Source organism: Naegleria fowleri (genome assembly GCF_008403515.1).
Source record: "Naegleria fowleri strain ATCC 30894 chromosome Unknown tig66, whole genome shotgun sequence".
Taxonomy (NCBI): Eukaryota; Heterolobosea; class Eutetramitea; order Acrasida; family Naegleriidae; genus Naegleria; species Naegleria fowleri.
The window spans coordinates 117,230-139,798 of NW_025407998.1; the positions used below are offsets into that span (position 1 = coordinate 117,230).

The window sequence follows — 22,569 nt, forward strand, 5'->3', positions numbered from 1 at the left end:
CATTCGAGAACGTGATTTGAAACCCTTAATATTACCAAAACCCACCGATGGAATTTTTGACTCTCCCTTTCAAGTGAGATTACAACAACCGTACCGAAACAAACCAAGTGTCATCATCATGTGTTATGGACGGGAGGAATTTAACATGACCTGTCTCGAATACGATGAAAAACAATTGTACTTGTTTGGTCCACCCGTGTACTTGAAAGTCTTATCTTATGGACCATTTTTCACACGACTTCCAGGAGAAGTTCTCTCACTCTTTTACAAAAGAACCATTACGGAAGCTCAACAACGATATATGGACAATCAACAAAAGTGGAATGATTATCTCATTAAGAAACAACAAGCAATGAAAGAACTAGAAGAGAAGAAAAAGGCCTCTCCCATCTATCAAATGGTGAATCCTTTCATTGAATGGATTCAAGTATATCCCAATTATTTATGGTTTCCAATTGTTTGTGTCATTGGTCTTTTCATGTATCTCATATTTCTGTTAGCATTGCGATTCTGTGTGGCGAGATATGTTCAAAAGAAACGAAAAGAAAAAATTAAGCTCTACCTTAAAGAGAAAAAGGAAATCAAAGAAAAGTTGAAAGCATTTCTACCTCCCAAATTTAGGGAAGAAATGACCTCAGATGAAGATAATGACAATCATGATGGACAAGACATGAGTAGAAATAATAACCCACAACAACGAACATTAAGCTGCAAGCCAAAAGACTCCAAATCTTCTCATTCTTCAGAGAGTGATCAAGACACAGAAGAGGACGATGATCACTCCCTAGAGCGCAAAAAGTTTATCAAAACACCAAAAAACAAAGATCACACAAATTCACCAATCATTGGACGTAACACTCCAGGTTCAATGGAAAGAACATTCTCTCGAGATCATGACTCACAACAAGCCATCACCACCACAAACAGAAATAACATCAACACACCAAAATCTCGACCCTTACCTAATCCAAGAAGTTACAACAGTCCTTCCACACGTTTTCAATCCTCCTCTCTCAATCAAATTCAAATTAACATTCAAGATATTGGAGCTAGTTCACAACGATCAATTCCATCTTCACCTATTGCTTCAAATTATCGAAAAAAGCCCTTGCCAAATCCGTTGATTTCAAAACACTTCTCTACTGCTCCAACTCCAAAAGGTGGAAATACAAGTCATTCAAATGTTTCCTTGATTAAGGACAATAACGCTCCTCAAAATGATGAAAATGACTCTAATCATCGTCGTGACGAAATTGCACACACTTCCAATCAGTCTCGTTCAAACTCCCAAAAATCCTCCTCAAAAACCAATCCTCCATTATTACCCAAACGACCCAAATATTTAGTTTGTGGAAAATGTGGCGCCATGGCTAGAGTATGGTGTCACTCTTGTGACAATTATCTCTGTATTGATTGTGACCAACAAGATGATCGTTCTCATTCGGAACGTTCCAAATCCAAAGTCATGATTTGTGATCATTGCATGCAACCAAGATCTGAATTGAAAGAACATTTTCTAAAAGGATCTTCTTTCAAACTCTTTGGATGTAAAATGTGTATGGAAGAATTGTATAAAGAAAGAAAAGTGAATCGAGTGGGATCCATTATTAAGAGATGCACCAAATGTATGGATGAAGAAATTTCAAGAACTAATCCACAAACGAAATTGTGTGATAATTGTATTTACTTTTCATATTGCATATTCCATCATCATGTTCCTCTAGAACTTGTTTATTCTTAGTTTAGCGTCTGGACACCCAAGCACAAAAAAAGAACTCGCAACTGTCACTTGCCATAACCAAAAGAAAAAACTTCACCGTTGCCAACTAGATTTTTCACCCGTCACGACACTTTCGTGTTTGGTCCAACCAAATCTCGAAGAAGAACCTTCTTCCCTCAACACCAACAACAATCATCACCAATAACAACAACCTACAAAAAACAAACCACAAACCACTCCGCGTAGAGTTCACCCTTTCCATCTTTGTATTTATTACTCAATCATTATCATCATCACTTTCTCTCATCACGTTCAAGTGGTTGAACACTTTCAATTACATCAATTACACCAATTACATCAAGAACAACATCTCTTGTTCTATAACAAGATGAATGGATCTTCTCTTGTCAAAAAATCTCCTCTTTCTCCACGATCACCTCGATGTTCCTCCTCATCGAGTAATACTCTCTCAGAAGTAGTCGCCTTCACACCAACAACACCAATATATGCTACTGGAAGCGATCATGATCTCCTTTCTTCCTCTTCCATCATCAACACCACTCGAACCGCCACTTCCACCACACCTGTCACCACACCTGTCGCCACTCCAACAATTGTTACTTTCAATCCCGATGAATATGAATTACAATTGGTGGAATTGATGGAAGTCAATGAAAGTCGAGAGGTGTTTCTCAATTACATTCAAAGGTTTGCCATTCCTGAGACAGTTTCCTTTTTGAGAGACATGTGGAAATTTAAGGAAAAACGAAAGGGAATTTACAATCCAACGACCATGTCGATTCGTCCAGAAATTCAAACAGAGAATTTACAGAATAGTTTTTCATCGAGTTTTTCATTGAATTCTCATAAAAAGACTGTGGCTGAATTGTATCGAATGGCAAAAGAAATGATTGCCAATTATATGGAAAAGGCATCTAAGTATCAATTGAATGTTTCGTCCGATGTCACAACGTCACTTGAAAAGCGATGGAATGTCATTACATCTGTATTGAAAAGTTGTGGCCACAACGTTGAACACACTCGAGTTCATAGTATGAATTTGTCGAAACATTTTTTTAAAAGTGAGGCTTTTGAAAGTGACATGCTAAGTTTAGAATTGGATCATGACATCAAGCTGCCGACTGTGGTGGTAGAGACACCTCAAGATGAAGGCAATGGTCAATCTGAAATTTTGGAATATGTTGAAGAGAACAAGTCGACGAGCAACAACACAAATTTGGATCATCTCTCTTCCAATAATTTGGAATATGAATCTTCATTGTTTGTAAAATGTTTAGGTCACATTGAAGATAAGAGTCAATTTTGTGACGTGTTAGTGAAATTATGTCAACTCTTTGACAATGTGGAATATTTTGTTTATAACGATCTGGCAATGGAACACTTTCCAAGATTTAAAAAGAGTAAGGAAGCCAAAAACTTTCTACTTTCGAAAGGTGAAGATTTCACAAAAAAAATTGCCATCAACATCAAACTAGGTTATGAGATTGATCTCCGATATAAGGCTAAGGATTTTATTTCTCCCTCGATTACTGACAAGGATATTTATTTTATGATCATGTTGTGCAATGACGACAGTTGGGAAAAGGTCACTGAAAAAACTCTTCATGTGGAAAAAGATTTAACAACGTCGTATCAAGTGTTCACATCCAATAAGAAGATACTCATTGGAGAAGAAAAAGAAAACACGAACTTTAAATTAGCCAAAGTGGAGATATTACTACCATTCTCAGTTGAAGAAAGTTATAAGGTTATTGTGGATCGACAGTAAGTGTTTTTTTTGAAGATTTCGAATTTAAAAATAATTTTTCACACAAAAATTGCATTTTACACCCTCGATAGAGCAAAATTAAAATCAGACCCAATGACTGTTGGAGATTTTGAAACGTATAAAATTGAAGCATGTGGAGGGACCAAGAAACCACTCGCAATGGCATACTCGAGTGAGAGTTACAATTTAGGAAAATTCTCAAAGAATCGAGAAATAATTTTTGTACAAACCTTGCTTTACGATCGAGCAACAAATTGTTACATTAATTTTGCAAAATCAGCCGAATTTGAAGAAAAACGCAAAAATAAGGAGCGAATACTTGTCGATATCATGTATTCGTACATTTTTAAAAGTGAGGGACCTCAAATGTGTAAACTCACGTACATTCTATTTGGTGACATGAAAATGGCCATCGACAATGACAGGTTTTTCAAAAAGTTTATCAAGAGCAGAGCAAAGGACATCTCCAAAGGTTTTACAAAGCATCTCAATGAGCGAACGAAACATGGCACGACATCTTTTGGTCCAGTGGATGACATTTTCTGTTTGCTTCAATGCTTGGAACAAAATTCAATGGTCTACCCTCAGCGATCATGGTTTGAAGAATTTTCATCTTATTTGGAAAAAGCAAGCTGCGGTATTAGTGGAACCACGGCTGACAAGGTTGAATTTTTGGACTTTTTGGAGGGAGTTTGAAAGCTGAAAGACAGCGATTCAGCTTCGAGAATTCTTTGATTGCCCAACTTTGATGACCATGTTCTGAAAATATCCAACTGCTTCATTGCATGTTCAGACAATAATGCTGTGACTGCAAGTGGTTGGATCCAACCAAGACAATTTCTTTGAATACTAACATAATAATATCTGCCAGCCATTACTGTTTCGCCACATTACACCGCTTTGTCTTCAATCACCCACATGAAATAATTCCACACGTACCACATTTGTGACAAGTACATCTCACTTTACTTTTTGGAGAATACTCTTGAAAATATAAAGATTGCCAATAAAACCAAAAGCAATGCCACCAAATGCAACACGAAAGGATATCTATACTGATACAAGTCGTATAAATGTTGCAAATAATGTACAATAACTTTTGAGGAAAGCTTACTGTAACCATGAAGTCGAACACCAAATGCGAATGCATGCTCAGCATGTTTTTTCACACCAGCCTTAACATATAATTCAAGAGCAATCTTAAACCCAATTGGATTTACCTTATTTTGGAGGGCTCTTTGATACACAGTTTTTGGCAATGCAAAGAATCCAGACATGGGATCTGAGAGAGGTGTCAATGGGCGTGCCAAAGATCTTGCTCCTTTCGAAATAATTCTACGATAGAGTGGCCAATTACTATCCACTCTCATCTCACCACTTCCATATCGAGTTCCCAATACAAATTCAACATCCGTACCTTCCTTCAGTAAATATTCAAACATGATCGGAACGTCTTCAGGTGGATGCTGCAAATCAGCATCCATACAAAGTAAATAATCTCCTTTTGCTTCATTAAATCCTCTCAATACAGCACTACTCAGACCCTTTTCGTTGGTACGAACAATAATTCTCAAATTTGGAAAACTCGATGTATCTTTAGCTAAATCATTGATGATCTCTTCACTTCCGTCTTTTGAATTATCATCAACCACAATGACCTCGGTACGTTCCCGACTCATACCAAGTGTTGGAGATTTCTTTCCTCGTTCTCCCATGGCATTATAAATTCGGGTGACCAATTCTTTCAGGTTGGCTGCTTCTTTATAGGCAGGAATCACTACAGTGGTTAGTACATTTGAATTTGACATTTTGATGAAAAAGAGATGACGATCAATAACAACAAGTGGATGAAATAATAGAATTTAAATGATGATGATGAGGAGGAGGAGGATGATTCTGAGGATGATTCCTCCAACAAATAATATTTTTTCGATTTGATCCCAAAAAAAAAACGCTTTGAGTGTTGCTTGCTGTTCAGGGATTTTCAAACACACACACACGAATTTATGAAACGATGATGACACTCCCGAGTGTTCGGTTTTTGAAGATTTCAACAGAGATATAGTGATGGACATGACTGGAGAGGGTTATTGTCAGTCGACGAAGTACATTTTTGTCAATTATGAAAGCTTTGTCATGATCATGGTGCAAGAGAGTTTATCATGGACTCAATGAACTCCTTCATGTGCATAGGGAACAACAGAGTTGAATGAAAACAATGTTGCTCACTCCTTTGAACAGTTTGTGAAGAATTTTGGCTTGTGGTGGTTCCGTCATTTGCATCCAGTCGAGCATATTCCTCTCTTGTTTCAACTTTATAATTACAAGGAAGAATCACAAGAGAGGGCCCTCTTTCTCTAAGAATGACAATCTCTAGAGCTCCAATTTCTTGTGATGACAAGAATTAATTGAAATAAAAACAGATAAGGAAATTCTCTGATATTGTGGTGCCCTAAATACTTACGAATCATGTCTTTTCCCATATATTCCCTCCAAAGGCTCTTTTTGTGAAGAAGAACTTTAGCCATTGTGCTTTAATGCCTTCAAGCTCGATAGTAGCTCCAAATGTTTTGAGATTTGTCTTGCGTCTGAATTACATCTTGACTTCATGTGAAAAGTTCAAGGTTGCTGCTTTAGACAATCCTTTGCTTTAAATTTCTATTCGCTTTCATCGAGTTCCTTTTCTTTTTTCACTAATTCCAATGATGAATTGGGTCAAGTTATTGTAATGCCTTGTCAACCCAAATAAGTGTCAGCAATACCAACTCGATTCACACCAACCTGGTCAACACAATTTTCTTTCGATAGAGTTCCATTCCTCTAAAAATAATTATTCGAAACGAATTACGCTTCCAAAATTGGAATTCTTTGTTTCTTTGGTCCTTACACACAAAAAAAAATTTTCATGTCGTCTTACTACACAAAGGAACAGTTTTTCAGAGCACTTCATCAAGTCGAATCTAAAGGACAACTGAACCCACCTGATGGTGATAAGGGTAGAGCTATTGGTCCTCTCCAGATCTGGGAAGTCTATTGGAAAGATTCTGGCATCCAAGAGTCTTATCAATCTGTCCGAAAATTCGAGATTGCCAAAAAGTGTGTCAATCGTTTTATGAAGAGATATGCAGAGAATGAATGGGGTCCAACCATGACGATTGATCAGGTGGAAAAGTGTGCCAGAATTCATAATGGAGGACCCAGAGGACACTTGAAACCAGAAACGGATGACTATTGGGAACGATTCAAAGAGGCGTTGGAAAACTTGGATGATGAAGAGGTGGTGGTGGTAGAAGAGAATGACAACAACGATGACGACCAAGATGATAACGAGGAAGAAAGTAAGGATCACCGCGAATTGCTAAAGATTGGAATGAGTGGTGCCGATGTTGAGGAGATTCAACAACAATTGGCTGATCTTGGTTATGATCTTGGAAGTTATGGAGCTGATGGAAAGTTTGGAAAGGCCACTCAACAAGCAGTGATGAAATTTCAACAAGATCATGATTTAGCGGTGGATGGCATTGTTGGAAAAGAGACAAGAAAGGCATTGAATTTGGAAAAAGGTGAGGATGATCAGGAACAACAAGAGGTTGCAGATGATCAACAGGAGGATGATGACGAACAACAGCAACAACAAAATAAAGACCAGCCACAAGAGCAAGACGAAGAAGAGACCACCAATGAGGTCAAGGAAGAGGAGCAAAATGATGACGAACACGAGGACCCTCAAGAAGAAGAAGAACAACAACAAGAGGATGAACAAGAGGACCCACAAGAAGAGCAACAAGAGGATGAAGACCAACAAGAAGACAATGATGAAGAGAATGATCAACAACAAGAAGATGATGACGATCAAGAGCAACAACAAGAAGAAGAAGAACAAGAGGATCCACAAGAAGAGGAAGAACAACAAAATGATGACGACGACCAACAGGACGACATGGAAGAACAACAAGATGGAGATGACGACAACGACGACGACGATGCTTAAGGAACATCTCATTGTGTATCACACAACATTTCAACGACCAACAATCACTCTTTCAAGTTTTGAATGAATGAACCAAATTTAATTTTGTGGAAATTTTCTCGCAAGCTCAAAAAGTTGAAAAAAAATGAAAAGCAAGTTGCGTGGTGGTTGTTGTAAGGCGACGAAGACGACGTTGTTTCTTCAACAACAACAACATCTGCTGGCTCATCATCATGCGGTTCCGAGGTATCATCACCTAGACTGTCTAACGAAAAGAAATAATGGTATTAGCTCTTGGTTTAGTAGTAATATTTTCAACAACAACAACTATTTATGGAAGAACATCATGATGGTTCACGATAATCATTTATTTTCTCAACAAAGAGAGTTTTCGATATCTTTGAGGACCCGAACATTATCGAATAATGGTTACGGTAATAATCATCAGAACACAAAAAAAGAAGATTATGATCCACAAAAAATCAGTAGAAATGCTGTAGTGAAAGCTATTGCAGGAAATACATTTATTACAGCCATTAAATTTGCAGCATATATCACATCAGGCAGTGCCACTCTCTTGGCCGAGACATGTCATTCATTAATAGACAGTCTCAACCAAGGATTGTTATATTTAGGAATTAAGCAATCGGCCAAAACTCCAGATCAAAAGTATCAGTATGGATATGGTCGCGCTCGTTACTTTTATTCTCTGGTGTCAGCTTTGGGAATATGGTGGATTGGCTCATTTTCTGTCATGTATAACGGTATTCAAACACTAATTCATCCACCCTCTCATCACACACACCCGAAAATTACTGATATTGCCACAGGAACAGAACACCACAATGTCCTTGTTCCTACCAGTGACATGATTGAGAAAGATTCTTGGAGTTACATGTTTTTGAACTCATTTTTACCAGACCAAATGGTCACGACCATGATGTGTCACTATGGCCTAGTCACACCGATTGTACTTTTGATTTCATTTGTCATTGATGGAGGTGTTTTATTGAGTGTCATTAAGGATTTGAGAGAAGAAAAACCAAAAGGCATGGGAATTTTTCAATACATGAAATCTATTCAAGATCCTATGGTTTTGGCTGTATTATTAGAAGATTTGGGTAAGTTTGAATCACTCCATTCATTGCAGTGAATTCATAATATTTTAACTTGTGATTATTTTGATTGGTTTATTCGTCCAATTATTATTTTCTTTGTGATGGTCTTCTCACGGTGGTTTAAATAGCTGCATGTCTTGGCGTTGTGATTGCCTTTGCAGGAATTGGCATGTCTGTTTATACAGATAATTTAATCTATGACAGTGTTGCGTCGTTGGCCATTGGAGGCTTATTAGGACTTGTATCACTTTCACTCATTCAGCTTAATAGAAACTATCTTATTGGACGAAGTATTGACAGCAAAATGGAGGCAAAAATTAGAGACATTCTAATGAAGAGAGAATCGATTGAGGCTGTTTATGCTATTCAATCACAATGGTTGAGTCCAACAAGTTTCAGCGTGACTATTGAGGTTGATTTTAATGGTTATTATTTTTGTAAAGTGCTCAAAGAGCTTGGCTATGAAAAAGAATTTATCAAAAAGAGCAAAGATGTGAAAGAATTAATGAAATTGTTGAATTGGTATACTGAAGATGTCACCAAAGCCATGGAGGTAAGTGAGTAGTTCATCACACAAGTGACTAAATATTTCAACGTTGGCCAAATCATGAAATCATTTCAAACAACAAACTTTTAACCAACCTCAGAGAGAAATTATTGACATTGAAGATGACATTCGATCTCACATTCCTGAAGCAACATTTATTGAACTGGAGCCAAGTTCGTCCATGACTGGTTTTCGTATTGTCGAATATATGCTTAGCGACTCTCGAAAGTAATTATAAAAGGAGTTACCAAAGGTTATTTAGATGAAATAATTAAATCTATCAATAGTTTTACATATTATACAATTAATCATCATTAATGTGACACCAGTGATTGGTCAGTTAACCGATGCATACAGTCAAATTCAAAAAAATGATTCACAATATGAAATTCTCTTCAGTGAGTTTGTGTGAAATATTTTCTCTATTCTGCAAAAGCATTTTCTTTGTTAACGAAGTTATTCCTTCATTGTTTCTCATTCGAAATATGGTGAGATGTTTCATTGGAAATCTTCCTTTCGCTAACTCATAGCATGCCTCGTCAGTAATTTCATTCGATGAAACATCCAAATGTTCCAATACTCCAGTAATGGATGAAGATTCACAGAGTGCAAAAAGGCCAATATTATTCACTCGATTGGATACCAATTTTAACACACTAAGGTTTTTGAAATCTGCTGAGGCTAAACATTTGCAACATGCCTCAGTGATTGAATTGTTGTTTAAGTTTAAGTATTGAAGATGTGTCAATACCATTGAAGTACTAATATATTCACATGTCGCGAGGCCAAAATCATTTCCAGATAAATTCAAGTGTAGAATTCGCTGACTCGATAAATCTTTAACCCAATTATTACGTTCATCACCAAAATTGTTTTCACTTAAATTTAAATGTGTTAATTTTGGAATAAATTTTAAAACGCTCCCTCCCTCATATTCGTCTTGATTGAAAGTGGCTTCCTCTGATATGATTTGTGCTTTTTGTATTTTGATGTATCCTCTTGAAACAATTGTCTTTCCAGGAAATGATGGAACGAATTTTAATGAAATCATCTCTTTTTTGGATCGAACAATTCCCAAATGAAGGCCGCTCAAAACAAGTGTAGAAACATTTCCAAACAAACCATTTTTCGCACATTGATAAAAACTTTCACATCTCAGTGAATTCCGAGATAAATTTGCAACAAGGCTAATACCTCTTTCGGAGAAGGCTTTTTGAGTTTCAGAAAAATCACATGATTTCATATGAAAATTTCGTGAAGTATCATTCTTAGTAATGAGTTCATTCCATGTAAAGGACACCTTTCTCGTTTTCAGAAATAATTCCAATCCTTCCAAATATACAAAGATATGGTTCAATAATATTTCATGTGGTATTTGTTCAATCGTTTGATCATTCCGATCTTTGGAATACTCCTTTTTAATGTTGTTTTTCTTCTTCTTGTTGTTCGTGTGGTTGAAATCACGATTAGCGGAGGATGAACGAGTAGGAAAACGAATTGAAATGAATGGCATTTTTTTACAGGATGAACTCTCTGACTATTGCACTAAAAAAAACATATTTAGTAATTCAAAAAAAAAATGCCAAAAGACAAGAAACGAAACTTATCTTCGGAACAAATTCAATACCACCAATTGAACCAAGATGACCATCATCAAGAAATTTTACCAAAAACAAGCTCTCAAAAACACGAAAAGAAAATTAAAATCAATCCGAAACAAGACAATGACCGCAAACTAAGCATCAATGATACGACGCATGATGAAACGAAGAAAATTAATTCATCATCAGCCTCTTCTTCTCAGTTAACAGCAACAACAACCAAAGTGGACTCGTTTGCATTTTCATTCACTTCCGATTCTTCTGTTCCTTCTTCTTCTGAAAAACAAAATGTAGATTCATCTTCGTTGTTGACCTCCTCTTCCAATTTTCTTACCTCCAATCTCTTTCAACCAAACACAAAAATTAGTGGCAATCAAAGTGGATTTTTCAAACTTTCTGAAACGTTTAAAGATTTGGAACAGGACGAGGAAGAAATGGAAGATGAATCGGAAGAGGAAACACCTGAGCCCGAGCTCATGGAAAGAAGAGCAGACACTGAAGAAAGTACTGTAAAACTGGTACGAGATAAATCAGCGCTTCAGTCCCTTCGTTTCGTGAAAGATCCATCGACTTTGCCTTCCCAGGGTTTTGATCCTTGTGCTAAATATTCGAAAAAACACTCGTTTTTGTTTCCATTGTTGCCCTTACAAACAGCTCAAGTCATTGTTGAGAAGGAAGTGCACAAGTTGTCGATAGAGTCGTCGAAATTGGCACAAAATACCAACGACTCATCATTATACAAACAAATGTTGAATGATCTCTCTGTGCATTCCGTCATTCAGAATAACTTGAGGGATTTTGGAATGTATGGTCAGAACTTTTTCAGAAAGAACAACCCAGAAGCAATCAAGAAGATCGCTCACGAAAAGGTCTCCATTACTCGAGCCAATAAGCTCAGAATGTTGATTCAATCAATTGAGGGACGACACAAGAGATCAGTGAAAAAGCAATAAAATTCTTAGTTGACATTTTTATTGATTTCAAATAGAATAGTTGGAAATGGGAGTAAATGCAAAAAATAGAGAACACTGACTTAGGTGATGTTGTGTTTCTTTGGACAAGGCTGTCCATTCTGTACAAATAGAAAGATGGATGCATCAGGTGTCATTTCTTCTCCTCCTCAACGAATAAATCATTGTCATCCTCTTCCTCTTCGTCATCCTCGTCGTCATCTTCTCCAACAATGGCCTCTTTCAAATATTGAACCAAATTGTAGTTGAAATGGAACGTGAGAAGTCCTAACACAGTACCTACTAGCCAAAACACGGCATAACCAGCAGCGAACGATATTGTAATTGCCTGAAAACCAGGAATAAGATCGGTTGAGGGACAGCTGAGAGAAAATGCATAGACACAATAAGTTATAAAAGTAAGTAGCATGATAAGGGAAATCAATCCTTTTCCAAGCAGTACTGTAGTTGACAGGGCGCTTCCTTTTTCCTTCATTTTGGAGGCGTACCAAACAATTTCAAATATATAAGACCCCACATGGCCTGCAGAAATGAGACCACTCGCCAATTCCATCACTGCTAAAGTGGCAAAAATGTTATTCACGTATGCAAAAAGACATGTTTTTGTGTTTCCAATACGATGGCAATCGGCCTTAGTTACTCCGAAAACAGCAAAGGACCAAACGCTGATCATAATGTTGCATATCGCCGACGCCAATGAAAGGCCCATTGTGATTCCATAATTTATCTTTTGTTTGCGATCTGTTTTCTCCCATCCAATCTTTACTCGTTGAAGGAATGGCTTTTTTATCTTTTTTCCCTTTCGTCTCTTTGGCACAGGTTGTTGAGGTAGCGCAGTCTCCTCATGATGATGAGGGTCATTTGTAGTCATATTTTTTTCTCAACTTCCCGCCTCAAACGATGTAGTTTTGAATCCAACCGAAAACCGAACCATCATCACTTATAAAGTCTTGGGAGTTGCTTTTTCGAGCGAAATTCTAGTATCGCTCAAAGGGAGACATGTCCAATATATTGCCCGAATCTGTAGACGACCCAAACTTATTAGGCGGAAATAGATTTAAGATTCACAATTACGCCCACTCATTTCGATAAACTTCGTGGCGCTACTGTGGAGTGTGCAAATATGTAATATTCTCTCCTTAGAGCCTCTCGAAAAATTCTCCATCGTCGGAAGCAGAGGAGGACAATGCTAATGAACGACGTTAACTTTTCTTCGTTCTTGAAAATGCCCAAGCGATGGTGGCCACCATCTGCTGCAAGAGAACAGGAGAATTAATCAGTGGTTTCTTCCTTATGGAAATCTTTGCGGTAAATTCAATGGTCTTGCTGATGAAATTTTCCTTCGGGACTTTCGTTTGAAGAGCATGCTCTGAGAAAGCCGATGAGAGAGGAAACCTGGAATTGAGCAAAATTCCTGTTCGAACAATTTCGCTCAAAAACAGCCCTTGCTATTTGAAACGAGCAGCCAAAACCAGTGTCACAAAAAAACAACAACACACAAGGTCCATACTTGGCTTGCTAGTTTTATTTTCCTCAAGTCAATCAGTTATATTCCTAGTTAACCAATCATTGCCCACTCTTCTCACTCAACAAAAAGTTTCAAACACCCTCTTTCATCATTCACAAGATGGAAGCTCTCAATCAATTCATTCACTACGTCCAGAATCATGAATGGACGGCCAAGATCAAGTCCAACACTCTCGTCCAAAAAGTGATTCAATCGGCCCTGTATACACTCTTGGCTTCCTATGCTGTGGTGGTACTCACACAATTACAACTCTTTTACAACACCATCATTGCTCCTGTATTGGCAGGAAACAAAAGCATCAAGGAACAGTTGAAATTAGCCTACAACGATTGGTTGATCGGAAAGCTCCTCCAAAACGATCTCGTCCAAAGTTACGTCAAACTCTTGAAGGATCAATACGAACGAGTAAGAAAGAATATCAAATGGGAAGATTTCAATAGTGTGGATCAAGCTGTGAGCACAATCACATCGTGGATGAGTCAAAACTTGATCGGAAGAAATGGTCTCGATGTCTTGTTGAGTACTGTCTTTGAGGAAATCACCAACGTGAATCCCAATAAGAAACTTGTCTGGGTCGATTATGGTGCTCAATCCGATCTCTCCTTGATGGCCAACAAGTGCCGTGATGGCAATTTGAAGAGCAGTTTTAGCAAGATTTACTTGATTGCTTCATCCAAGAAGGCATTCGAGAAGGCTCAACAACAAGTAACCTCCATGAATTTGAGTGATGATTTGGTTCAAGTAGTGGAACATGATCCAGTCTCTTACCGATTACCAAATAATTTGAAGGCTGATGTGGTCACTTTGAGCTATGCTTTGACAAATTCTTCCTCCTTGAATTGGATTGAATTATTGGAAAATATTAAGAACCATGTCTTGAAGGAAGAGAATGGAGTGTTGGGTGTTGCTGACTTTTATATTTCAAGAAGAAGACCAGCACCTGGTGCAAGACAACACAATCTCATCACTCGTGCTGTGTGGCCTTTGTTATTGAATTGGGGACTCCAACTCTCTGTCAATGCTGATCATTTGCCATACCTTGAAAATCATTTCGAGTCGGTTCATGTCGAGGAAAATATGGCCAAGGTTCCTCTCGTGTCAAGTCTCACCTGCGGAATTGTACGCGTTCCTTATTACTTGTTTGTTGCAACAACTTCATCAAAGCAAGAATAATTCTCAAAATAATTTTTATGTAAATAAGAATACATCAATTTTGTGGTCAAGCTTAGTATTCGTTTTGACGATCTGTGCGTGTTAAAACCCAAACAACAAAAATGACAGAATTATGTTACAAACTCAGCTTTAGGACAGGTGGTCGTTCTGATCAGATTTTGTGAGAGGGGGATCTTTTTCTTGGTGAACGATTATTCTTTGTGGGTGAGGACGAGGAGATGTAGGGCACCTTCGAATAGGACGATGATCGTCTGCTGTACGTCACAGAGTTTCCTTGCTCCCTTACGGATCTTCGATCCATGGACTTTCTGTCCAACGATTTTCGATCCATGGATGATCTTCTCTCCGTGGTTTTTCCTTCTCCAGAGAAGGAGCTCCTCCTCACGACACCACCTGCACTCGAGACACTCGTATCGGACCGATCGGATGTGAAGGACGTTCGTTTAAGATTCATGGGCTGTGACTGAGGTCTCACCAAAGGCACAGAGGTAGGTTGAACAATTTTTACACCCATCTCTTTCGCCAACACATAGTCCACAATTCGAATTTGAACTCGTCTCTCACCGACTGCAATCGCAAGACCAATTCCTTTTCCTTTCATTATTTTACTTCCAGCAAAGACGAGATTGTGAGTTTTCAGAGGCAAAGCATCGGTCATGTAGGTCGTACAAGAGACAGGCTCCGATGTTTTCCCCTTAATGACTGAAACATCTACCAACAATTCCTCCTGAATCCATATAATTCTACAATCGGCCGGACATACTTCTCCCTCTTTGAGTATAATCAAATCTCCATATACAATGAACTGAATATCAATTTCAATTTCTCGTCCCTCCCGAATCACGGTCGCTGTTTGTGGAAGCAAATCAAGGAATGCTTCCATGTAGTGATCTCTCTTGCTGAGAGGTTTCTTTAGAAGGCCACAAAAGTAGGTTTGAGGAACCGGCCTCTCCAGAACATTGTTCACGCCCTCATTGAATAAGGATTCGACCTGTTTCGGCCTCACTCCCAAACTCGAGGGTATATTCAACAAATTGATGTTACTATGCGGAAAGAATGTATTGCTTAGAGTTTTTAAATCATACGTATGCTCTTGAATATCGACAAAATAATAGAGTTGATCTTTGGCTAACATGTGTTCACAATTTCATGAAAAGTGGTTCGGGATGAGCAATTTTAACCTCAACGCAGGATTATTATGGTAGTTAGAGTCCGAAATAGTCGAATTACAAAATTGAGATGATGTTGTTGTCGTTAAGCTCTACGTTGTGTCGTTGTGTTGTGGGAATGAATTCGGAAACGAAACGATCGGCAGTTTGTGATGAACCCACGCTTGGATAACGAGAGGGGAATTTTCTTTTCGAGAGTTTCCGTAAGGCGGAAAGATACAGTTTTATTCTGACTTTCTTACTCCCAATCTTATATTATTTACGAGGACCAGGACCGAGAGGATTGGAGAATGAATCCACCTTTGAATGCACACTTGCCAGGTTGGCATAAAAGAAGCAACCACGTCTTTTCACTTTCTGGAATTTGGTCTTCAAGAGAAGGAGTAACACGAAAAATAAGGCTAAAATATGAAAAAATGGCCTCACAAAGTAGCTCTGTAGTGATGATCGATTCATCGGCCCAAGACAAAATCCATATATCTACCTCTTCTCAAAGCAAAGACAAAATTTCAGAAAGTGAACAAAGAGCCATTCTGTGTACAAGTACAAACGTCGACGGAGAGGGGCCTGAATATTTTCTCATGTCATTGGTTCGAGGTGAAGATGAAGACCTTCTCTACATGTACGGAGGAGAGAATAATAAGGGTCTACTCTCCAACGTCCTTCATGTATTGGATCCTCATCTTCTTCAATGGAAACAAATTTCTTGGAAGAAAAGTGATGATCATTCCTCGAATGATTTTCCTCCAAAAGTTGAGGGTCATTCCATGTCATTCGTTAAGGTAGGAGAAAGAAAGGAAATTATTTTCTTCGGGGGCCTTGACAATATGAGATTGAGCGGTTACGGAAACACCTTGTTTGCACTAGATGTAAATTCCCTGAAATGGGAAATCATACAGGCACAATCGTCATCAAACATGCCCCATGACATTCATGGTAGAAGGCAACATGCTGCTGTGTGTGTGGGCAGCAAATTGTATGTTTTCGGAGGAGAAATGTTGACAGATATGAATGAGATAAAACTATTGGATGATTTGATTGTCTTCGACAGAGAAAGTTGCACCTGGTCGAGCCCTTTTGAACAGGATCAACCAATTGTAAAACCTCCTCCAATGCGCGGCCATTCCATGCTGTACGATGGAGGCTCCAATCTTTATGTATACGGTGGAAAAACAGAGCATACCTACAGTGATCAGATGTGGAGATTGAACATTGAAAACATGAAGTGGGAGCTCATTGAGCCGTCTACACAATCAACAACTCCAAAAGGAAGGGAAATGCATTCAGCAATTCTTTTAGACAACATCATGTATTTCTACGGAGGATGGTCGCAAAGAGGACCAACCAACGAGCTTATTTCTTTCAACTTGGAGGATCGAGTTTGGAAACATTGGAAACACTCATTGTCGCAATCAAAAGATTCCATTCGTTTTGGGCATTGTGCTGCCATTGTCAACTCTAATCAACTTGTCGTGCTGGGAGGAAGAAATCACTTGTTCCAAAATCAGCCAGGTGTTTTAACGTTTAGTTTGCAAAAAGGTGAGATGGATGAAATGCCAAAGGAATCGGCCAACCTCATCAAGCCCACATTACAACAAGTCATTGAGCTTGACTCTGACGAAAAGATATTGCTTGAGAAGTGCGGAAAAACACTTTCTCAACAAGATGCACTTGATGTGACAAAGTATAAGACAATATTTAGTGAATTGACAGAGCAACAAATCAAGTTCTATGAAGAACTTGCCATTATTCTCGCAAGTCAAGCTGAGACTGCGAAGGAGGTCAAGGAATTGTTGGAACAAAATCGAAGAAAGGAGGAGCAAAAACAGAGCGAGACAGAAAATTCTTTGAAGCCAATCGTTCCAGCTAAATCAGAAATATCTGACACAAAAGAGAATGAGAAATCTACAACACCAACTACTACTCGAGATCCACCCAGTGGCCTCACCCTCTCACCTCCCGCTTCTTCAGCATCCCCAAGCAAACCCAACAAGAAGAACAAGAAAAAGAAGAAAAAATAATTGTATCTTTCGAATAGAGACATCCTAAAACGAATATGTGCATTTTCGTAGTCCTTGTTGCATATCATGGATAATAATAAAACACTGCAGCCAGAAGTTTGCACCTGTATCCGGCTATGATGAGATATCATCCATGTATAAAAATTGTAAAATTCCGTCGAAGAGTTTCGATAATAATACATCAAAAAAAATGATTAACAATAGCACACCATCATCATCAGCTTCAAGCAAAGCGAGAGGTAAAACATCAACCAAGGAAGCCTACGAACAAATTGGTAAGAGACTCCACGAAAAGAAATTGTTAATGGCAAACCTGAAGGATGAAATTACCGTATTGAAGAACCAAAATCCACCAGACAAGGATGCGATCAAGAAGAAGGGAAAGGAAATTGATGATTTGAACATGGAAATTAGTCAAATCACCAAAGAATGGAATAGAGCAAATCCGGACAAGCTTCACATTGACCCCGAAGAATTTAACGAATTGCTCACAAGAAGATTCTTTGTTGTTCCTTCCTTTGAAATTTATGGAGGTGTTGCTGGTTTGTATGATTATGGTCCTCCAGCTTGTGCCATCAAGGCCAACCTTTTGGATCTGTGGCGAAAACACTTTGTCATTGAAGAAAATATGCTCGAAGTGGATTGCAGTTCGTTGACGATTGAACCTGTTTTTATTGCTTCCGGACACGTACAACGATTTGCTGACTGGATGGTTAAAGACGTAGTTACACATGAATGTTTCCGTGCTGACAAGCTTGTCGGTGAATTCATTGACACTCAGTTAGAGAAGAATTCAAACTTGTCTCAAGAAACTGCTGAGGAATATCACTTGGTCAAGAAGAAGATTGACGACTATGATGGAAAGGGTCTCGATGAATTGATCAAAAAATATGGCATCAAGAGTCCAACCACTGGTAATGATTTATCCGAGGCATACCCATTCAATTTGATGTTCTCAACTCCAATTGGTCCAACTGGTAAAGTGAAGGGTTATCTTCGTCCTGAGACAGCACAAGGTATTTTTGTCAATTTCAAGCGTTTGCTTGAATACAATGGTAAACAAATGCCTTTTGCTTCGGCTCAAATTGGTCAGGCTTTCAGAAATGAAATTTCTCCAAGATCTGGTTTGCTGAGAGTAAGAGAGTTTACTTTGGCAGAAATTGAGCATTTCCTTAACCCAGAACAGGATGTGCATCCAAAGTTGGATCAAGTCAAACATGTCAAAGTACCATTCTTCTCACGTGAAAACCAAACTCAAGGTTTATCACCAGTTGAAATGACAATTGAAGAGGCTTTAGAAAAGAAATGGCTCACCAGTTTCACACATGCCTATTATATTGCAAGAGTTAAATTGTTCATGGATCAATGTGGAGTTTTGCAAGGGGCCATAAGATTCCGTCAACATTTGGCCAATGAAATGGCTCACTATGCTCGTGACTGTTGGGACTGCGAATTACTGACATCGTACGGTTGGATTGAAGTGGTCGGTATTGCCAACAGATCATGCTACGATTTGGAACGCCACTCTGAGCATTCCAAGAACGAACTTGTTGCATACGAAACATTTGACAAGCCAATTATCGAGGAGTATATTGCTGTTGAGCCTGTCAAGCAAAAGATTGGCAAGATTTTGAAGAAGGATCAAGAACCTGTTATTAATTATTTGACCTCGCTCCCTGATGACAAGAAACTTGAACTTCAACAACAGTTGGATCAGACAGGCAAAATTACCGTGTTCGTGCCTGATCTTAACCGAGATGTTGAACTTTCAAGCGATTTGATTTCATTCCCAAAGCGTGAGAACAAGATTCAAGGTAGACACTACAACCCTGCAGTTATTGAACCATCCTTTGGTATTGGTCGTATTATTTATTGTCTCCTCGAACATAGTTACTGGGTTAGACCAAAGCAAGAACACACTGACGATGACAAACTCCAAAGATGTGTCTTGTCTCTTCCACCAGTGATTGCTCCATACAAGGTTGTTGTTTTACCAAAGTTACAAAATTCAGAATATGATCCAGTGGTTGCCAAGCTTCAAAAGTTGCTCTCCAGAAATGGTATCAGCTATCGTGTTGATACTGCCAATCAAAACATTGGTAAGAGATATGCTCGTGCCGATGATATTGGTATTCCATTTGCCATCACTGTTGATGATGGTAGCGTGAGCGACGACACTGTCACCATCAGAGAACGTGACTCGTGCGAGCAAGTCATTGTACCAATCAATGATGTAGTCTCTGTTCTCACTTCACTCATTGAAAGTACAAAGACATGGGAAGAAATTAAACAACAATACCCAGAACAAAAACAAACAGCCTCAGACAAGGTTGGTAAGAAACAACTCAAATAAATTCATGTTCATTGATCATCTCTCTTCACCATGTTGAGGAAATTTAAATAGATCGGATTTTGGATTGGATTAACTGATAGAAAGTTCAAGAATAATCTCTCCAAAGCAATCCGACCCATCGATCCCGGTTAATTAAATAACCTCATTACACAGTTCTCGTTTATGGTGCAAAGTTCACAATGTGGCCAGAAGCAGTATCACTAAGCAAATGAATGACATCACATGACACATGCCGAGAGCAACCGAAAAAACCGTAGAACTTTAACCGCGCGAATTTTGAATCAAGAAAAATATTCAAAATATTCAAGTTTGATTATTTACTGTTTGCTCGGAAACAACAACAACAACAAAACAGCACCTGTAGGAGTGTACATTCCCGTTCATCGTCATCATCATCATCCTCGAGAATTTACAGCGAACACGGTGAACTGCAGAGAATTGAAAACTCAGCTATTTGAAGATCGTGTGCTCCAGAGGCTATCGGAATGGGATTCAGCTCATCATCACCTCTAGTTATGAAAAACTCTCGCAGTAATTATTAGTAACCATTATAATTATTATTATTATTCAACAGAAAAGACTTGTAAATTAATCCATGCCTTCCGAGACTGGAAATGCTTCACTCTTGCTGGAAAACCTCATCAATGTTCATACGAACATCAATCTCAGTAACTTGATTCTGGTGTTGAAGGAAATTCTTGATACATCCGCAAACAATTCAGTGAGAATTGCTGCTTTGGAACAGTCTTTTGTGACTCAAACAGAGCTCCGAAAACAAATTAACAATTTGAAAGATGACATTAAGGGTTCCATTGGAGATTCGCTTAAAGAGAATCAAGATTTGATTTTGGATTGTGTAAAGAAAGATATTCAAACCAGTGTTAAATCAGTTGTGGACAGAGAGGTTTCATCAATAACAGCAGAAATAATAGAGCATAAAACAAAGTACGCAGAAAAGATGCGACAAATCGACATTACGATCGCCGATCACTTCAAATCCATGTTAGACACGACGAACAAAGGTGACAGAAAAATCACATCTGTTCAACAGTTGGTAGATCGACTCGAGTATCGAACCATTAAGATAGAAGACTCTATCCGAGAATACTCAGATAATTTCAAAAAGTTGCAAAACCGATTGTCAAGGTAGGTACTAAAAGATTTCTGCATAATCATGGAGTTATTCCATTTTGAATTCAGAATTAATCAATCTCTTAATAAGGGAAACGGGGCTTTCGGAGACAATGAAATTAATGTAGATGAAGGTGACACTGAGGCTGCCGAAACCATTAAAAAGGAGAATGTAGCAAAAAAGAAACGAAAATCTTCGAAAGCCAAACGAAAAACAGAGACGACCAGCAATAGTGAATCGACGACAACGAATGTAAATAATCAACAAGATACCTCAAGTCCAGCAGCAACAACAGAAAAGACTGAATCAAAGCCTGAGGAGCAACAACCTCTCGTCGTTAATAAGCGAATAGCGTCACTCCAAGAAGAAGCAACTCCTGAAACTCCAACCGCCCAACTTACTCCTCTCACTGAAACAACAGAATCTCCCAACAGTCTAATCGATCCAAACTCTGCTAGTTTTACTGATATGAATGCTCCAATGCGTCTGCAAGGAGATTTAACTTTAACGAAAATTCAAACCAAAGTGAACGAATTGAAAGATTATGTTGACAATTTGAAAGAGACTCTTCAACATCGAATTGCCACTCTAAAACAAGAAATGAAAGAGGATTTCACAATCAATATTTACAATACAAAAAAGGATTTGGAAGATAAAATCAATGCCAAGATGGACAAAAAAGATGTGTATCACCTACTTGGATTTAAGGCAAATTCTAAAGAATTGGAAAAGATCAAGTCTGACTATGATTTCATCATGTCCATGTACGCCAAGCTCGATAAGGATCTTCAACAATTTAAAGAGAATCCTCCTGCAAATTTCATGAATTTTCGACAAGGTTCTCCACTCGGTTTTTCCACCAATAACTTTCCTTCAGGTTCGTTGCGAGAAGAGAATGCTGCTGTGCCTCGAAAATCAAAATCTACCACAGATGATCCACTCGACATTAATAACAGGATAACATCTCCAAATAAGGAGAGAATGCCTCAATTATATGGCAATTCAAACTTTGGAGCTAAAATGTTGGCAAAGAATAGAACGAACAAGGGTAATTCTGGGGACTCGAGACCACTCACACAGCAAACCATCAACGCACTCAATATTATTGATAAATTGACACAACGATCAATAAGCGCCTTAGAATTTAGAAATGAAGGAAGTGCAAATCCTACTGTTGATCCAACAGCGGATGGTGAAGTAAATCTTATTGGATCAGATGCAAAGATTTATAGATTTGGAAATGTGGACAAGAAATTACTGGCAGCAAGTTCCAACTCACCTGTGCAGTTGTCAGATTCTGAAGAGGAATTTGCACAACGAACAACCGCGGCCTACATGGGTAAAGCACCATCAAACTTGGTCCCAAAAGAGAGACAAATCAACAAGAATAATAACTACCCAATGACACTATCAAGACTACGAAACGAGGTCAAAGAATTGCAACAGTCGGAGTGGTTCAAATAAAAAGAACACATGT

At 38.4% G+C, this 22,569-nt stretch overlaps 13 protein-coding genes across 13 annotated transcripts; 9 read left to right on the plus strand and 4 right to left on the minus strand.

Moving 5' to 3' along the window:
* Positions 1 to 118: 118 nt before the first annotated feature.
* Positions 119 to 1,741, plus strand: FDP41_008867 (uncharacterized protein; the record flags this gene model as incomplete). The annotated part of the gene is made up of 1 exon (XM_044712765.1): positions 119 to 1,741. One exon carries the CDS (start codon positions 119 to 121, stop codon positions 1,739 to 1,741), a length of 1,623 nt encoding a protein of 540 aa, XP_044557332.1.
* Positions 1,742 to 2,108: 367 nt separating this feature from the next.
* Positions 2,109 to 4,205, plus strand: FDP41_008868 (uncharacterized protein; the record flags this gene model as incomplete). The annotated part of the gene is made up of 2 exons (XM_044712766.1): positions 2,109 to 3,505; positions 3,581 to 4,205. 2 exons carry the CDS (start codon positions 2,109 to 2,111, stop codon positions 4,203 to 4,205), a joined length of 2,022 nt encoding a protein of 673 aa, XP_044557333.1.
* Positions 4,206 to 4,474: 269 nt separating this feature from the next.
* Positions 4,475 to 5,317, minus strand: FDP41_008869 (uncharacterized protein; the record flags this gene model as incomplete). The annotated part of the gene is made up of 1 exon (XM_044712767.1): positions 4,475 to 5,317. One exon carries the CDS (start codon positions 5,315 to 5,317, stop codon positions 4,475 to 4,477), a length of 843 nt encoding a protein of 280 aa, XP_044557334.1.
* Positions 5,318 to 6,414: 1,097 nt separating this feature from the next.
* Positions 6,415 to 7,500, plus strand: FDP41_008870 (uncharacterized protein; the record flags this gene model as incomplete). The annotated part of the gene is made up of 1 exon (XM_044712769.1): positions 6,415 to 7,500. The coding sequence occupies one exon, from the start codon at positions 6,415 to 6,417 to the stop codon at positions 7,498 to 7,500; it is 1,086 nt and encodes a 361-aa protein (XP_044557335.1).
* Positions 7,501 to 7,825: 325 nt separating this feature from the next.
* FDP41_008871 (uncharacterized protein) lies at positions 7,826 to 9,376 on the plus strand (the record flags this gene model as incomplete). The annotated part of the gene is made up of 3 exons (XM_044712770.1): positions 7,826 to 8,600; positions 8,726 to 9,150; positions 9,245 to 9,376. The coding sequence occupies 3 exons, from the start codon at positions 7,826 to 7,828 to the stop codon at positions 9,374 to 9,376; spliced, it is 1,332 nt and encodes a 443-aa protein (XP_044557336.1).
* A 144-nt stretch (positions 9,377 to 9,520) lies between these two features.
* FDP41_008872 (uncharacterized protein) lies at positions 9,521 to 10,657 on the minus strand (the record flags this gene model as incomplete). Its single annotated transcript, XM_044712771.1, has 1 exon — positions 9,521 to 10,657. One exon carries the CDS (start codon positions 10,655 to 10,657, stop codon positions 9,521 to 9,523), a length of 1,137 nt encoding a protein of 378 aa, XP_044557337.1.
* Positions 10,658 to 10,723: 66 nt separating this feature from the next.
* On the plus strand, positions 10,724 to 11,698 carry FDP41_008873 (uncharacterized protein; the record flags this gene model as incomplete). Its single annotated transcript, XM_044712772.1, has 1 exon — positions 10,724 to 11,698. One exon carries the CDS (start codon positions 10,724 to 10,726, stop codon positions 11,696 to 11,698), a length of 975 nt encoding a protein of 324 aa, XP_044557338.1.
* Positions 11,699 to 11,849: 151 nt separating this feature from the next.
* FDP41_008874 (uncharacterized protein) lies at positions 11,850 to 12,587 on the minus strand (the record flags this gene model as incomplete). Its single annotated transcript, XM_044712773.1, has 1 exon — positions 11,850 to 12,587. The coding sequence occupies one exon, from the start codon at positions 12,585 to 12,587 to the stop codon at positions 11,850 to 11,852; it is 738 nt and encodes a 245-aa protein (XP_044557339.1).
* Positions 12,588 to 13,343: 756 nt separating this feature from the next.
* FDP41_008875 (uncharacterized protein) lies at positions 13,344 to 14,417 on the plus strand (the record flags this gene model as incomplete). The annotated part of the gene is made up of 1 exon (XM_044712774.1): positions 13,344 to 14,417. The coding sequence occupies one exon, from the start codon at positions 13,344 to 13,346 to the stop codon at positions 14,415 to 14,417; it is 1,074 nt and encodes a 357-aa protein (XP_044557340.1).
* A 151-nt stretch (positions 14,418 to 14,568) lies between these two features.
* Positions 14,569 to 15,552, minus strand: FDP41_008876 (uncharacterized protein; the record flags this gene model as incomplete). Its single annotated transcript, XM_044712775.1, has 1 exon — positions 14,569 to 15,552. The coding sequence occupies one exon, from the start codon at positions 15,550 to 15,552 to the stop codon at positions 14,569 to 14,571; it is 984 nt and encodes a 327-aa protein (XP_044557341.1).
* A 450-nt stretch (positions 15,553 to 16,002) lies between these two features.
* Positions 16,003 to 17,607, plus strand: FDP41_008877 (uncharacterized protein; the record flags this gene model as incomplete). Its single annotated transcript, XM_044712776.1, has 1 exon — positions 16,003 to 17,607. One exon carries the CDS (start codon positions 16,003 to 16,005, stop codon positions 17,605 to 17,607), a length of 1,605 nt encoding a protein of 534 aa, XP_044557342.1.
* A 190-nt stretch (positions 17,608 to 17,797) lies between these two features.
* On the plus strand, positions 17,798 to 19,960 carry FDP41_008878 (uncharacterized protein; the record flags this gene model as incomplete). Its single annotated transcript, XM_044712777.1, has 1 exon — positions 17,798 to 19,960. The coding sequence occupies one exon, from the start codon at positions 17,798 to 17,800 to the stop codon at positions 19,958 to 19,960; it is 2,163 nt and encodes a 720-aa protein (XP_044557343.1).
* A 595-nt stretch (positions 19,961 to 20,555) lies between these two features.
* On the plus strand, positions 20,556 to 22,556 carry FDP41_008879 (uncharacterized protein; the record flags this gene model as incomplete). The annotated part of the gene is made up of 2 exons (XM_044712778.1): positions 20,556 to 21,106; positions 21,161 to 22,556. 2 exons carry the CDS (start codon positions 20,556 to 20,558, stop codon positions 22,554 to 22,556), a joined length of 1,947 nt encoding a protein of 648 aa, XP_044557344.1.
* Positions 22,557 to 22,569: the final 13 nt, after the last annotated feature.